At 46.8% G+C, this 16,987-nt stretch overlaps 1 protein-coding gene across 1 annotated transcript in view; it reads right to left on the reverse strand.

The window, feature by feature from the left end:
* Positions 1-16,987, reverse strand: part of col27a1a (collagen, type XXVII, alpha 1a) — a gene marked incomplete at its 3' end in the record, with an annotated part of 73,522 nt that overhangs the window by 25,017 nt on the left and 31,518 nt on the right. The window contains exons 9-22 of the mRNA XM_083670007.1: positions 14,604-14,657; positions 13,836-13,880; positions 12,171-12,224; positions 10,830-10,874; positions 7,501-7,554; positions 5,118-5,162; positions 2,954-3,007; positions 2,140-2,184; positions 1,408-1,461; positions 977-1,030; positions 674-727; positions 464-517; positions 222-275; positions 45-89 (exon numbers count right to left, since the gene is read on the reverse strand). Coding sequence (XP_083526133.1) covers positions 45-89; positions 222-275; positions 464-517; positions 674-727; positions 977-1,030; positions 1,408-1,461; positions 2,140-2,184; positions 2,954-3,007; positions 5,118-5,162; positions 7,501-7,554; positions 10,830-10,874; positions 12,171-12,224; positions 13,836-13,880; positions 14,604-14,657 — 711 coding nt within the window. The remainder of the gene's footprint in view (positions 1-44; positions 90-221; positions 276-463; positions 518-673; positions 728-976; positions 1,031-1,407; positions 1,462-2,139; positions 2,185-2,953; positions 3,008-5,117; positions 5,163-7,500; positions 7,555-10,829; positions 10,875-12,170; positions 12,225-13,835; positions 13,881-14,603; positions 14,658-16,987) is intronic.

Consider the following 16,987-nt stretch of genomic DNA (forward strand, 5'->3'; position numbering starts at 1 on the left):
GTCCTCACTTCCATAAAAGGTCTCTTTATTCAATAACCACTCACCTCCAGTCCTGTCAGCCCCGGTGGTCCGAGTGGGCCGTCGTCACCCTGAGAACAAGAAGTTGACGTCATTAGCACAGATCTTTTATTGAAATGATACAGAGATGGTTCTTTTCACAGTTGTTTTATTGCATATAGTAGAGCAAGCCTTGGCAAGATGTAGGGTAGACTGTATCGTACCTCCAGCCCAGGCATCCCTCTCGGTCCTGGTAAACCCCTCGTTCCTAGCTTTCCCTGCAGACAAACAGAAAGTCTTTAACAGCATGCTTTACTGTACATGCACGATCAAGACAAATATAACATGTGGTTGTACAGAACTCTTTGTCATAGTGATAAAGGCTAATTAACATCCAACAATTGATGCAACATTTGATGCAAGACCCAACTGAACAGAACGAAAACAGAATGAGTGTTCAACTCACCTTTGGTCCTTCAAGGCCATTCTCTCCTGGGGGGCCCATGTCTCCAGGGAAACCCTGTGTTTCAGACAAAAACAAATGTATGATGTCATTTGCACAGGAAAGAGTGTATCAGAAAGGCCATCTGTTTTTTGTTGTTGATAAGAATCGACAAATGTGGTTGTTTATGTGTTTATGTGACTGTCTTGTCTTGATGTGTGTGTAAGTGCTTACCTCTGCGCCTCCAGGCCCAAGTGTGCCATCAGGGCCTCTCTCCCCTGGCCTGCCCTGGGAGTAGGAGGACATTAGGAGACAACATCAGTGATGTCATGATCTACAGTATATATCTAGAAAAACAACACCCAGATCCCCCTCCTAAACTTAAACTCAAGGTGGATTAGTTGTTGGTCAAAGAGGGCATTCCTTTACTGACTGAATACAACTTGAAATTCCTATCCGCCAGTCACTAGTCCATCAGGCCAAGTCTTCCTGGGTTTAGAACATACTTGGAATAGAATACATGGTAGGAAAACTCACCTGTAGTCCAGGTTTCCCTCGGATGCCTGGTAACCCTGGAATGCCCTGGATTCCCTGTGAGGCACACAGTCAAAAGTTCTCAATAAACACAGTCAGTAGCAAGTCAGCTTCAAGAGCATCGTTACCAGACATTTAGACATGCATGACTGGTTAGTCTCTGGGTCTTATGAGACCACTCCATTCTATTGTCTGATATTAAGGGGGGGGTTCTTCTCACACAGAAACGGATAGACAGGGAATTTTTACATAAGAGTTTTCCATAGGCTGGAGAAGACATCTGGCTAAAGCATACTCCAAAGGGACAGTGCAGCAGCCAAGGCTGTCTGAGGGGGGACCGGGGGAAGGGGGAGGGGAGGGGAGGGGGAGGCCGGCAGAGGGAGAACAGAGGGGAAGAGAAAGGGTTAATTTTATGGATGAATGAACGGGGGTACCTTGTCTCCCTGGAACCCGATCTCGCCCTGGTCTCCAGGAAGCCCAACTTCACCCTGATGAGGGTAGGGAGGGAGGGAGAGAGAGAGAGAGAGAGAGAGAGAGAGAGAGAGAGAGAGAGAGAGGTGGGGGACAGGGGATAGAGAGAGGAGGGGAAAGAGGGAGCACACCATCAGGAAAGGTGAAATGTTTCATTGTCTCTTGGTTGTTTCTCATTCAGCATTTTCTACAGACAATACTCATTAAAGTTTCGCAAAGATTTGCATACACAACGCCACAATTCATCACGTCCTGTGTCAGCACAGATGATCAAAACAACATGAGGGGGTTTCTTCATGTGGTGCTGATCTGTCTAAATGGATGGATGTTACTCCATACGTCCATATGCCCTAGAGACACAGCCAGTGTTCAACAGATGAATTGTCTGTGGCACAATAGTGTGTTTACGAACTGAGAAAAAACTGGATGTTGGCTCCCCTGAACTATCATACCGTGGTCCAAACTTGGACGTAAGGAAGTTACAGCGGCACTCATACAAGGCTATACAGGAGCTCTCACATCACATGCTTTACAAAGGCAATAAGCAACACCTCAATTGGAGGATGTTTTGTATGGTTTGGCCAATGGGGGCGCTTGCTTGAAGATAGCATGCTCTATACAAGCTGGAGTGCAATGAGTGCATATCCTTCACATGCTGCTCAAACTCAGGCCAATAACAGGAATATTCAGATCACCTTATCACCTTTCAGTCCTGGTTCTCCTGGGTTCCCGGGCACCCCCTGAAAAACACCCACACACAGGTTAGGACCCCCCAGTGACATCACAGCTCTGGGTACAAGTTGCCCCTAAGTAGAGATCTTGGATCAGTTTGCCCTCCTCTGATCCTAACCTAAACCACTAGAGGCAAGAAACTGATCTTAGATCAGCACTTAAAGGGGAAATCTGTAATTGGCACATACATTTTTGGAGTAATTCATTATACAGTATATAGCCATTGATTCTTGCTGTAAACAATGCAATTGTAAACAGAAACTGTATAGCTTCAAAACATGGTTAAAACAATCATTTTGATCATGGATAGTCAGTCCTTGCATCATAGCTGTCTATGACATTTAGAGCGGTTACATCCCCATCCCCTCAGCTGTTTACACTTTGTTGTTGTTTGAATTACAGATTGCACCTTTAAGGGCAACTTAAACTTACACTTAAACTTACTTGAAATCACAACCCTTAGTCTCCCAACCCCCCTCCCCTAGATAGGATCACCTGCTCTGGCAGGAGGGGCATAGTTCATTTGAAACCATTTCCTGTCTCGTTACAAAAACAGCCCTAGTAATACAGTAGCTTACTCTACCCCTCTCTTCCTAAAACATAATTTCCCAGAACGACACTACTAGTGTGAGGACCATTCTGTAATGTAGAATAGTCAGGGGCGTGTTTGTTTTCCACTGTGTGTGTGTGTGTGTGTGTGTGTGCGCGTGCGCGTGTGCATGTGCGTGTGTGTGTGTGTGTGTGCGTGCATGCGTGCATGCGAGTGTGGATAATTACCTTCAGTCCGTTTGGTCCTGGAAGGCCCATCTCCCCTACAGGTCCCATGTCACCCTGACACCAGGAGGAAGACACACAGCCATATTAAATAGTGACATCATACTCATACCCATATTCCCCCACGCACGCACGCACACACACACACACACACACACACACACACACACACACACATACACAGACACACACACAGACACATCCAACAGTAAAGCAAGAATAGCAATACCGTTTCCATGTTTGTTGCTTATCCTGATTCTCATCATATTGGATACAGCACAAGCATGATTACAATATCCAGCCCTCAAATCCAAGAAAGAAATGGATCCAACAATCGTGAGCCAAGAGTTTAGAGCAGAATCAGTTTCATAAAATGACTCCAGTGATTTTAATGAAAAAAGTATTTGTGTAACATCCGTGCCATCTATGATACATAATAGTAATGAGGCTCGCACAGCATGAAGATAAGCCAAGGGCTCCAACTCTGAAGTAATCAGAGCAAAAGTACTTTAAGCAACAATTGAGCTCTGCATATCCTCAATGTTCCCATCATCAAAGCAGACTGTTCTAACTAACAACCTATTGGATCATCTGCACCCAGTCAATGATAGGAGGAAGGAGAGCAATGGAGTTCTTCCTAATGCAAGACCTTCAGTTCCAGACACAGTGTCTAGATAGACTCAGACAGTAAAACATGTGGTTTCAAACAGCCCTTTTCAGTTCCAGACAGGTGCACGAAAGGGACCCATATTGCACTCTGAACTCATCTCTCTCCCTGCCAGCAAGGAGCTCCAGTGGCCTTGGCTCAGCACATTACAAATGTGTGTTTATGTGTGTGTGTGTGTGTGTGTGTGTGTGTGTGTGTGTGTGTGTGTATGTGTGTGTGTGTGTGTGTGTGTGTGTGTGTGTGTGTGTGTGTGTGTGTGTGTGTTTATTGAATTCACTTTGTTAGGGGGGTCACTCTGAGTTCAGAGAACTCCAGGTTTCTGTTCCTTGTGGCTTAGCAGCTTGAGAGACATGATTGTGTTATTCTGCTGCATTGTCCCAATCCCTCCCTTCCCTCTCTCCAGCATGTGTTCCTGACCTAAACAAGCCTCCTTCCTGTTTTTAAGCCCTCTGAATGCTGTGGTGCAGAGAGTCCCTGTCCCTGTCGACACACCCAGACTCCAATTGACGGAGCCAAAATGGAGGGCAAAGGAGGGGATCATCGCAGCTCTCACTGAACACAAACCTGCAGTGGCCTAAACACCTGCTGACAGGTCTGACCTAGGGACAGTCATAGCCAATGAGCTGTAGCTAATAATTAAATCTCTGGGCCATTATCCCCCCCCCCCCCCCCCCCCCCCCACAAGCTTACTGTAGCGTTGCACAAGGCATATACATAAGGAACACTAGCCTCCCTTCATCCAGGGGGGAGTCTTAGCAAGTGCCACAACCCTGCCTGCTAGTTGTGTATTTATAAACACAGAGAGCAGCTCAGTGCAGTGGAGCGGCCTGGGGTTGGCTGTTGACTCCCAGGATCAGATGAATGCGGACGGAGCCCTAGAGCACAGCTGTAATCAGAGGCCCTACAGCATCCCCAATTACAGACTGGCTGGTGGCTGAGAATAGAGCAGGAGGAGCGGCAGGGACAGGAGAGGACGGGACAAAACCAGGGACATGTATAATCATGCGCCATAATGCGGCCGAGGGGCTGGGCGGGCCGGGCGGGCTCGGCAGGGGCCCGAGGGGGCCCTTATAGTCTCTTTATGAAGCCAAATTAGAGAGAGATTTTTGGAACGCAGCAGCTCCCTCGTTAGTTAGGGAGATTGACGGCTGCATGCTGACTGGTGGGTCATATATAGATCCCAGTAGTGTCAGGCAGGCAGGCAGGCAGACAGGCAGACAGGCGGACAGGCAGCAGGAGGGAGGGCCTTCCCGTCTCCGGGTCTGTCTCTAGGAGAGGCCTGGGTGGTGTGGCCTTAGAAACCCACAACCAGAGCCAACAAGTCATATCCAAACACATAATCAGCAAATAAAAGACACAACATAACTGCGGAAACAGCTCTCTGTGGCTTTGAAGACGGTCTAAGTGTCTTGTAGAATGGGGTGTTGACATCACGCACACAGACTAACACGCTCATAAACACAGCACATGAAAGCACACAGACGTAGACTTTATACTCACGATAAGTCCAGGAACTCCGTTAGGACCAGGGGCTCCCAGATCACCCTTGGAGAGAAGGAGAGGAAGAGAGAAGGAGGGAGAGAGAGAGAGAGAGAGAGAGAGAGAGAGAGAGAGAGAGAGAGAGAGAAAAAGAGAGCAGGTTTCTGGGGTTATTGGCTCTTTTTTAAACAAACATGCTCAGAAGAGAGGCTCAGTGTTCAGTGTAGCCTAAGGGGGGGGGGGGGGGGGGGGTAGCATGTGTGTGTGTGTGTGTGTGTGTGTGTGTGTGTGTGTGTGTGTGTGTGTGTGTGTGTGTGTGTGTGTGTGTGTGTGTGTGTGTGTGTATGTGTGTGCAGCAGGGCGACTGGGTGAGAAGGTGGAGGGGGACCTGAGCCCACCATCCTGCTGTAGCTTGTGTAATCTGCAGCTCCCATCTCCCCCCGCGGTGCTGCGAGAGAGAGAGGGGTTGCTGTGGGACACAGAGAGGGGTTTGTTGTCCCCCTCCCTCGGCCCACTGCTACGTGCCATGCCCATTTCCTCCTACCGTGCAGCCCATGATGAAAGGAGCACTTTTCCCCACATTTTTTTTAAAAGGGGAGAGATAGAGGAGGCTAAGCGGATCAACAGAGGCCTGGCCTCCCCCTACAGTGTCTATTTAGCCCAATATGAAAAGGAGAAACTCTAAATAGCACACTTCCCTTTTCACATGTCCACTGAAGAAAGAGTGGGTCAGGAGGACAAAGGAAATACGTGATCTGTGATCTGCGGAGATGTGACCCAATCCCCCGCCCAATGACCATACAGCACCAGACTTTATCAACCAACCAGAGGTCCACGTAGCTTTGATTAACCAGCTGCAGTGGTGTGATGATGAATATACCATTCAATCTCTAGATATGAGAGTTGAAAACTGAACAACTACTTCAATTAGATTTCAACAACTATTTCAATTAGATTACAGTCTAAAATGTGTTCACATGATGAGTTCCAGTAAATTCCAGTATTACCAGTATTTAGTTTACCTCTAATGCAGTATGCATTGCAATAGACACAGCCATTATACGTCTGAAGATTTTAGCCGGTTAAGATATGTAAACTAAAACCTACAGTTGAGAGATGCAACAGGGCTCAGATTGGATTCATTAGGAGAGTGTCATATGCCCTGTATGCTTGCCATGCCAAACTAAAAAAAAAACATCTTCCTCAACCACTAGGCCAATGGAAAATGAGGAAAGGGATGCATGCTATTCACAGCGGTTACAGTTTTTCTTTTCTAACATGAACGCTGTGTTTCAGAATATGCAAAATAGTCACTGAGCAGCTTATGTATCTTCATTGCAGGGCATTTTCATTTGAATAGTAATGAATAGAAAAACGATATAGCCTGATAAATATTCAGTTAATTTGATCCCCTCCATGGGCAGAATCTGTGTGGCTGGTTAATAGGTGCTGTTGACCTCTCCTGACTGTAAGGAAGAAAACAATTGCTAAAAAAGACATCCTATTACTTAATTTACTGTTCTTGGATATCACAACCTCTTCTGCGTAAGTGTGTGTGTGTGTGTGTATGTGTGTGTGTGTGTGTGTGTGTGTGTGTGTGTGTGTGTGTGTGTGTGTGTGTGTGTGTGTGTGTGTGTGTGTGTGTGTGTGTGTGTGTGTGTGCTTGGCGGTGCATTGAACATAAGTGGTGAATGGAAACTCCAAAGACAGGCCAAATAACTGTGTTTTTCTCTTCACTTCGCAGGTTTTGAAAGTGGATGCCAATTAAAATGATCAATAACAGGGAGAAGAACGCAGTGAAATAAAACTCAGCATTAAAGCTTGTCCTGACCCCTTAAAACTCTCTTCAAAACAAAACACAAGAAAACCGCTAATCTGCAGGATCCTCTGTGGTCACACATGATTTTCTCATCATTGCCAAAGTGTCACAGTCCAAATTCCCAGTGTGCAAAAACTCAGGAGTGTGTGTATGTGTGTGTGTGTGGGTGTGTGTGTGTGTGTGTGTGTGTGTGTGTGTGTGTGTGTGTGTGTGTGTGTGTGTGTTTGTGTCTGTGTCTGTGTGTTGTGGTCAGTTATACAGTAAGTGCTCTTAAAGTTTTCACTCCATTACAGGGAATGAGACAAATGGAAAACTATTCCCCTGTAGAAGGAGATGTGGTCATGGAGCCATAACCCCCAACAGACGGATGTGTGTGTATGGGGGGGGGGGGGGGGGGGGGGGGGAGAACATCATAAACTAAATACATACAATAGCTAACCATGCTTTAAGGCAGAATGTGGTGCTGTAATGTATATTAGGTACTGTCAAAGGACAAAGAAATACCCCTGTAGTAGAGCATGCAGTGTCCTCAGTCTGTGTGCGTGCGTGCGTGCGTGCATGTGTGTGTGTGAGAGTGTCACTTACTGGGTCCCCGTCTGGCCCCGGTGGTCCTCTCTCGCCAAAATCCCCAGGAAACCCCTGCAGAGAGAGCAGCTTTAATGTCTTAGTGCACAGGCTCAACGCTACAGGCCTGATCCATTAAGCACTGGCGCACACTGCAAGGTTACACCTGCTCATTTCACAGGCGACTAAAGACAACTAACTACGCTGAAGACATGGAACTGTCTTGAATTAAACTTAAATAAGAATTAAATTAAATAAAGTGCTTAGAAACTAAATGCTTAGTAAAATCAGACAGTCTCTCTGTTATGGATTATCATACATCAGTGAACATTTACTGCATACTGCAGAAACTACTATATTTAACATTCATTAAGGTAAATTCTTATCTTACATTCAGTTCAGCAGTTTATCATATGAGATACAGAATCACAGAGCAGGAGAGGTGCTGAGCACAAACTCTCCCATACTGCTACAGTATATCTCCTTTTACTTTAGTTACATCACGGTGTTTGCAGTAATTGTACAGTAATTCGATCCAAATTCACTTAAGTTAAACATAGCATTCAAGTCATTCAAAATATATACAAGGTAGGTGCATAATGACCACATTATGATCATTAAAGCCTATCGCATAACGGGTGTGTACTGTAACTACTCTAATTAGAACAAGTGGTTTCTAAATGCAGCACAAACCAGCAGCTAGCTAGCTATTTACTCCAGTTAGCAGTAAATGAGCTGCTAATCTAAGCGATGCTACCGGTGGGAAAACCTACAGCCTCAGCACACCCTACTGGCACAAGAGCTACAGTCGCTAAAGTAAACCATTCAAGAACAGTTAACATAATGCAGGTGCTCTGCTCCTTTCCTCTCTGCATCGTTTTAGAATGCTAATTGTGTATGGAGTGAGTGTTTATTTTTAGTTGGGTGGATAATGGGTTGAATTTGTGTGCTATATTCAGGAGCAAAATCTACTGACGCAGTGCTCTCCTTCAGATCCTTCCTACATTCTTTACAGGTGATCAACTTGGACCATCTACTCAACCAACCACCCTGTGAAACTGACATTTAAAATATCCAGTCAGTGTGTAGATGGCAACAGCAAAATGTGGTGTTGGGCGGTCATGTTGCTGCTTAGGCCTACAGAAAGCACACAGTGCTGGTTAATCATCTTTGATAATGTTACTGACAACACGTGGAAGAGTACTCTCAGACCACAGACAAGGAGACTCATAACATACTCGCGCCACATGACAAAAAACTTTCATTATGAGTGCATTTTACAGTGCCAGGAAATTAGCTGGAAAATCAGACGTCAAGATGAGTGAAGAGACGTTTGACAGAGGGAATTATGCCTGACTAATAGTTGCTGAGACCACAGATCACGTTCCATTCAAACGCATGGGGGAAACGCGAGCCCAGAAAATCGTACTGCAGTAATTGCTGCCCAATGATAAATCATACTGCTATAATCGCTGCCGTATGAAAGTGAAACAAATGTGGAAAAATGTCTCTGCAAGCCAAAAACACAACTCAAAAGAGGCAGCATCGCTTTGAAGAGAGACATAGTTTACTCCAAGTGTTTTAACGGCTGACTGCGTCTGAATGATATCAGGTAGCCCTGTTCTTAAGCCATTGTGTTTGCAGTATTACATTGGATTACTTACTGGAGGAGTGTACACTGTCAGTCTGATTACTCTGGAGCTGTGTAAGGAGTCGCACAGACTCTCCACCACACACTACCGTCCAGAGGCGAAGAGAAACTGAGCCTATCGGTTCAAAAGGCTTCAAAGTTCATCACTCAGGGCTCAAATCCATGCTTTCACTCAAACTTTCGCTCAACCTTTCAGCAAGTCTCCTATAGTACATTGACTTCAATGCATATTCTACTCTAAACATGAAGTTCAGCTTAAGCCCTCAGTCGTTGGGACATTCAAAATCTACAGTCTGTGTTGTAAATGTACAGTAATCAGCACCAGTGAGTGACTGGCACACATGACTCTATCTGTCCCTCTGATGTTTCCTCGACTGCTTGTCTGAGTCTTAGGGGCTGATTATGGCACTTCACCTGGCTGTGGTTCAAACACTTTGTTTGTCTCCGGCTCTCTCTCCTCGTTCCTGGAGGAGAGGGAGGATCCCTCTGGAATACTGTAATCCTGTCTGGGTTTCCGCTTTCCATTCAGGAGCCCAGGCAGGGATGATGACCCTCTTTCTGCTGGCTGCTGTCCAGCCACAGTTGTAGGGTCAGTTATCTAGGGCTTTGGGGTTGAATACCGCCTCCTACATTTGCTTTACGAGTTTTACGGCACAACTCTACAGTACTGTACTATTGCCTGTACTGAGGTTGAGATAGTGTGCGCATGTGTGCGTGTGTGTCTGCGAGAGATCAGAAACAAAACTAGCACAAAACCAATTCAGCCGCTGTCAGCAAACAGGATGTGATGCAGGCAAGATAATACAATAGTGTGAGTTTAACTGACTGTTTGGCCACTCCCTGACCCGTAGACTACCCAGATTAAAACCTCTTCCCAGGGAACAGAAGCTATGACTCTCGCTGGTCCCTAGGGAATAGCTGGTCATTATGCAGCTGTGTGTCAGAGGGGACTTCTTAACACTGATGCATAAACACACACACACAAACATGCCCAAACAAACATTATGCCTCCGCATCCACACACAGCTTCATATATGCATGCACATGCGTACTGTACACACACCCCGAGCTACCACATAAACAATAAACTCAGTGGAGAAGAGTTGTCTTTCTAATATGCTAGCGTTCTGAAGACAGTGACTTGCGTGTGAAGACTCTGTAAATGGCTGTAAATGTCCTACTTATTGAAAGCCAATAGGCAACAGCTGCAGAATGACCTCAGCAGTATTTCAGGGTGGCACATTCTGCTCTGAAAAACTGGCTCTGATTGAGGCAAAGTCAGCTAACCCTCACAACAAAACCTACAGCCAGTCAGTCTCCAAATGGCGTGGTCCCAGCAGAGAGGACCAAAAAAGCTCATTTCAACAAAAGCCTTTACATCCCAACCCCCCACATGTGCAGCACCACTCCAAACTAGAGTTAACCCTTCTATTTGCAATGGAAATAATGAAGAGGGAAGTTAACAATGACGCAAATGCAGACCTTATAAATCTTCACATGTGTGTGAGTGTAGGCCTTTGCACCGAACCTCTCAAGGCAAAGCAGATATAAAGCAGAACTGGACACCCAGCTGGAACTAGAACAATGTCTGACTGAACTATCACATACTCTATAACCTCTTGACATCTCCCAATGCATTTCACAACACTTGTATAAATAGGAATAATTATCTATAAAGTATGTTGAGACAAAACTTTACCGGCCTACCCATCTTGCCCCTCTTCCCTGGTTCTCCAGGAATGCCCTGAAAATGGATAAGATGGAGAAAGAGAGAGAGAGAGAGAGAAAGAGAGCAAGATAGAGAGGGAGAGAGGGAGAGAGAGAGAGAGAGAGAGAGAGAGAGAGAGAGAGAGAGAGAATATTATTTGTTAAGAACATGTGAAGACCACAACAATAATTACATTTTAGACTTTTATGGGCATAGTCTAATGTTTACAATGTTACTGTCAATCAAAAACCCTAACCCTAACCCTAACCCTAGAGTACAGCATGTCCTTTTATTTTGCCACAGGATGGGACTCGAGACACTGCATGACTCATGATGTAGGGATTTTCAAACTGTTATTGCTTTTTCAGATCTCTAGTGTGAGCCGTTTCATCCTCTTCTGTAGATCTGTTATTACTGTCTATCCACAACAATATGAGAGGGATTATCATTTGATTATGCTGCAGATATGTGTTAAATAAACACCCAAGAGGCTGCAACAGCATGGTGGAGCTGGCTGGCCATAAGTACACTGTTAGAAGAAACAGGGATTTGGTGTTGCCAAACCCCAAAACTGGTGGCAACTGAGCTTTAAAGTGTTCAAAACCTTTTTTTCGCTGATGTTTGCAGACATTACTGTAAATAAAGTACTGAAACACTTCTTTGTGAAGGTTTTGAGCAAGTTTTAGGATGTATGAAACTCATTATGAGATGCTTTGAAACATGACATGGTGTGTTGTGACACCAATGAATCAAGAGTTGAGAAGCACCTCTCAGAGATGGAGAACTCTAATCTAGAGGTGTTTGAGCACCCATACTTCCCTCTGAGGTTTCCAAGCACTATTTATGATATGTTGATAATTGTCCAAAATTCAGATTTAAGAACCACTTTGGGTATCATTGCACTGTAATGGTGTGTTCAATCACATTCAGTGTATCATAACACAGTTCTAACAGTGCAGGCTAATCGCTTCATGCCTTGGAGGCTGTGCTTGTCAAAGGCCTTGAGGAGTTCAGCCAGTTCAAAGGCTGCTTTGTGGGGATGGGGCAGAGGGGCTATCGCATGAGTCACCAACACTCCCACACAGTCTCACAGCAGTGCCAGCTGGAGGCTGTTCCCACATTCAAACCAAAACAACAAATGCCTCAGAGTAATAATGAAATTACAGAAGGAACACCACTGGAAGGGTAGTGGGGTTTCCTCCTCTTGTTTCTAGACTGGTTGATGCTGTGTAGTTATAGGGTGCGTAGGATGGCAGGTACTGTGGGCATCATCAGAGATGTTGTGAGTGAGTATTGTGATTTAGTGTGCAGAGATAAGTAGGAGGAACTCACTCTTTCGCCATCAGCCCCAGGTAGGCCGAAAAGCCCTGGGATTCCAATGAAACCCTGCAGAGAGGAGAGGAGAGGAGAGGAGAGGAGAGGAGAGGGGAGGAGAGGAAAGGAGAGGAGAGGAGAGGAGAGGAGAGGAGAGGAGAGGAGAGGAGAGGAGAGGAGTTGGAGTGAGACTTTCAGAAACCACAGAGCAGTAGCAATAGCAGAGCTCCTGTGCTGAGGTGCAGGCAGGGGGTCCGATGCTGAGGGTCTGCAGGCAGGGGGATCTCCAGGGTGGATGGGGTGTCCATGAAGAACCAAGCCATGAGGCAAGTGTATATGCCCATGGACTGCATGGTGCTGGCTTCCACGATGTAGTCCAAGGGCACATACCCTCACGCCAGGGATCTCTGAAGCTGACGACGGACACCAGTCTGGGCTGCTGATGGGTGGAACATGACAAGACAACAAGACCGGCCACAGCAACATGCACAACAGTGACACAGGCAAGAAGAAGAGGTGCTGACAGTGGGATACAGGAGTGGTTGTGTGGATCAGGGGGCTAGGGGATGGTTAGGTGTACAGGTAGCTGGGTAAAGATTGTGCTGTAGGTAAGGGGATAGAGGGGTGGTTGTGTGGATCAGTGCTTGGGGGTTGGTGATGGTGGGAGAGGGAGAGGAGAGGGGAACGCCTCCCTAAGACAGCAGGGCCTCATTTGGAGGTTAAACAGGAAATTCCAGACGATGGGGGCAGGGACGGCTTTGGAACAGCCACGGGAGCTGATAAAGAGCCTTTATTAGAGTGCAACATAAAATCACAGTTTGTGTGTGTGTGTGTGTGTGTGTGTGTGTGTGTGTGTGTGTGTGTGTGTGTGTGTGTGTGTGTGTGTGTGTGTGTGTGTGTGTGCGTGCGCTGTATGTGTTTGTGTATGTTTGGGGTGTGTGTTTGTTTACAAGAACTTATCAACAGTTACATTCATTATGTAGCTGCTGTATACAGTTGTTTATGTGGTTTCGGATGGGTATAGGTTTAGTAGAGGTATCTTATTGTAGAAGTACTTGAGTAGTAATAGTTGTAATACTTGATGTAGAGTGGAGTGTGTGAACATATGTGTGTATAGTTCGTGAATTACTGTGACTCAATGACTCTTGGCAAGGGAGTGTGTTTTGCTGGAGACTCCAGAGGCTGTTCCTCCACTGTAAACAGAGTGTAGTAAACTCTTTGACAAGCCGCATGTAAAAGTGCAGGTCAGATCAGCCCAAACATGATTCAGCATCGAGAGACCTGCCTTAAAGACTCCCAAAGACCTAAAACACAATGTGAGGTATTGCAGCCGCTTTCCAGAACTGATAGCCACCAGGAAAGCCAGGCTTCAGTAGATTGACCCACAGTCAGGCTACAGTACAGTAAGTTGGCATGCTGACAGTACTGACTGTGGTGTTTATGGATATAAAATAGCCTGAAATAGCCTGGCCTGGCCATGGGCTAGTAGGCACACCGCTACTGGAAGTCAGGCTGCAGTGGTTTGACCCACAGTCAGGTTACACTGCAGTACGTTGGCATGCTGGACAGTATGGATATGACTGAGATAGCCTAGCCTGGCCATGGCCTAGTAGGCACACCGCTACTGGAAGTCAGGCTCCATGCTAAGGTAATGGAGGAGGCAGAGCAGAGTGGTTCACCTACCCGAGCGCCTTTCGGCCCCATGGCTCCTATGGGCCCTGGCAAACCCTGGAATGCACAGAGAGAGAGAAAGAGTAGTTGAACAGTTAAACACAATCATGGGCCGTCTGTAATACAAGGACTCAAACATTGTAACACTGTATGATATGTGTGTGTGTGTGTGTGTGTGTGTGTGTGTGTGTGTGTGTGTATTGCATTGAGTGTTTTTAGAGGATCTCTCCTATCTAGCCCTACATCAGGGGGAGAGAATACTGCCATTAGTGCAGATAGTTTCATACTCAGAAACATAAACATCTCCAGCACAGTATAGTACATGACTACTGCAAATCACTCCACACTCCCTTGTTGAACTCCATACAGTACAAGCTCATGTACAAACTTCCTCCATCCTATGATCTTGTCTCTCAAGCAACCTTCTTTCTCCCTAAAACAGACCCTGAACCTAACCTTGTTAATGTAGCAGCTCTAACTGTCTGTAAGGGTTAGTTTTACATCTACAGTACAGTACTACTAATCAAGGATCACCATCCACCTGCCTTCATATGAAAGACAGTTGACTTACACCTTCTTGTCATCTCCCTTGGCTGTGGATATTCCTACTTTATTCCACAGAGATCCTTGCCTTTAACCCCTCTACTTTTGTTCAACTCTATACACAACGTTCCCACACTTTATCCTGCGATAGAGACCCTAACTTGACTGACCTAACCTGTGACCCCTGACCCTCCCTACTGTACCAGTCACAGCACAGCATCAGAGGATTTACTGCACCTGCCTGCCAGGATAACCTTTGGCACCTGGGCTTCCGTCTGGACCTCGCTCCCCCTGTGGGAATGAAAGAGAGGGAGAAAAAGAGAGAGAGAGGGGGGGGGGGGAGACAGAGGCAGAGAGGCAGAGAGGGAGAGAGAGAGAGAACTATTTATCAAAATTACAGTAACACAGAGACAGACAGGGCTTTGTGCATAGGAGCAGGTAGCTTGAGCGAGCAAGGGGGCCGTCCATAGCCTATGTACCCTTGGCCTGGGGGTGGTTTGGGGTGGGGTGGGGGGGTACAGTATGTGAAAGGGTAAATGAATACAGTATGAGATATAGGAGTGTAACATACTGTACACTATGTACGTGAGTAGTGGATTGCTGCGGTGCAGGAGGTGCAGTACTGTAAGTGAACTGCTAACTACTCACAAGTGCACTGGCCCACTCGCACATATAGCACTGACCCCTCCCACCCCACTTCAGCCACATGTCTCTCTCTCAGGCAGCGCTGCTATAAAAGCCCTTTGTTAGCTGGGATATTGCTGTTGGAAGGCAGGGCCCCCTGGCAGGCCTGAGGTGTTATTTTCCCTTTGCTGTTTTCAGATGTGACCCTGTGTATATCCAGGTCCCATATGGTCCAATCAGAGCGGGAAGGGTATACTGTAGCCCGGGGGGGTGGGGTGGGGGGCGGTGGGGCCGGTTCAAGCCAAGATTCTTATAGTGTAAACGTGTTCATGTATAACTTCCCTTGACACGGTCCAGCCACGCAAGGTGCTACACACAGCCTGCTATTCACGATTGTCCCCCTGGTTTGGCCCAAGTAGAGGCATATAGTACAGTACAGCAGCAAGGCCTCAGGCTAGTGGGGCTGGGGATGGGGGGTGTGGGGGGGGGGGGTTGTGGAAGGATGGGTTCTCAGTCATCCCATACCCACATGCAATGAGCCCATGTGTCGGGAGGGTTGACTCACAAGGGTCATTTTAGGATGCTCCAGTCATGTGCTCTTTGCTCTAAATGATGCGATCACTCGTGTGTTTTAATGCTTCAGACAGAGAGGTCACATCATCCCACATCGTGTGGGAAAGGAGGGGGCGTCTGCCACTGGGATAGTGTAGGAGGATGCGAGGAGGAGTGCTGCCTCCTCCTGTGTTGATGACGCGCTGGGGAACCCCCCCCCGCCCCCCCCCCTCTGATGCCACCACATTGGGAACACACTGGTGAGGACACTGTTCCACTGACTCCATGTTCTGACTAAGCCTTTTCCTCAGGAGGACTGTATCCAGCACAGCTGAAAATAGCCCAAAGAATGGATGCTCCAGCCCTAAAATAGCCTGTATGGAATAGCCTCTGTGCTCCCAGTCTCCTCCTAGTTGTTATAAAGGCAAGAGTCTGTGCTGTGCCTGAAGTTGAATCATTCCACCCGGACGGAGAGAGAAAGAGAGAGAGAGAGAGAGAGAGAGAGAGAGAGAGAGAGAGAGAGAGAGGGAAAGAGGGGAAAAGAGCGAGAGAGGGATAGAATGTAGAGTGAGAGAGAGACATGGAGGTTGACGGCGAGGGTCAGAGAGAGAGAGAGAAGGAGAGAGTACGAGAGAGAGATAGATACAGAAAGAGAAAGAAAGAGAGAGACAGGGAAAGAAAGAGAGAGAGAGAGGGTTTTTCTGATGCAGCAGTGAAATGGGGTTAGATCTATTAGACCAGTCTTCTCTCTGGTGCTGGTATCTTGCAGCGAATGCGGTGCAACCAGATGTCTCTCCACACTGTGCTCCAGGTCTGGCTGCCTGCAGGCATACTTGGCACAGGGAGACACCAAGCGCCCTCAGAGGGATAGAACTACTTGGAATTCCCACAGTACTGTAGAGGCCATCATGGAGCGGGAATCAGTCTGATTGATAGAGGCTGAGGATGATGACTCAGCATTAGTCGCCACGGTCCCCGCAGTACGTTTTGCCATCCCATAATAGGGTGAATAATAAGGCTAATGTTCCTCATATGGTGTGTGTGTGTGTGTGTGTGTGTGTGTGTGTGTGTGTGTGTGTGTGTGTGTGTGTGTGTGTGTGTGTGTGTGAGAGAGAGGCGTGACACTGATGGTGTGTGGCAGACTGAGGCCAGACAGAGGAGTTTGGGCTTGGCGCTCCTTGTTTCTGGTTCATTGCGTCAGAGGTCATTGGTAAAGGCTTTTCCTGTGGGTCTGTGGGTGACATCGTGAAAGCACAACAATGCAAAGATGTTGCCAAAATGAAACCGCATCGTGACAAACAATACTCGGCACGGCACTTCATTGCAGATAGCAATTGCATCGCATGCGTCTCATATACGCACTTTGAACTTTAGTGTTGCCTTTCCATCCAAGCCACAAAAGAGAGGATTCAGGAAAAATGCAACTGCATTAAGTGCTGTCAAAG

Source organism: Argentina silus, assembly GCF_951799395.1.
Source record: "Argentina silus genome assembly, chromosome: 5".
In the NCBI taxonomy this organism is placed as follows: Eukaryota; Metazoa; Chordata; class Actinopteri; order Argentiniformes; family Argentinidae; genus Argentina; species Argentina silus.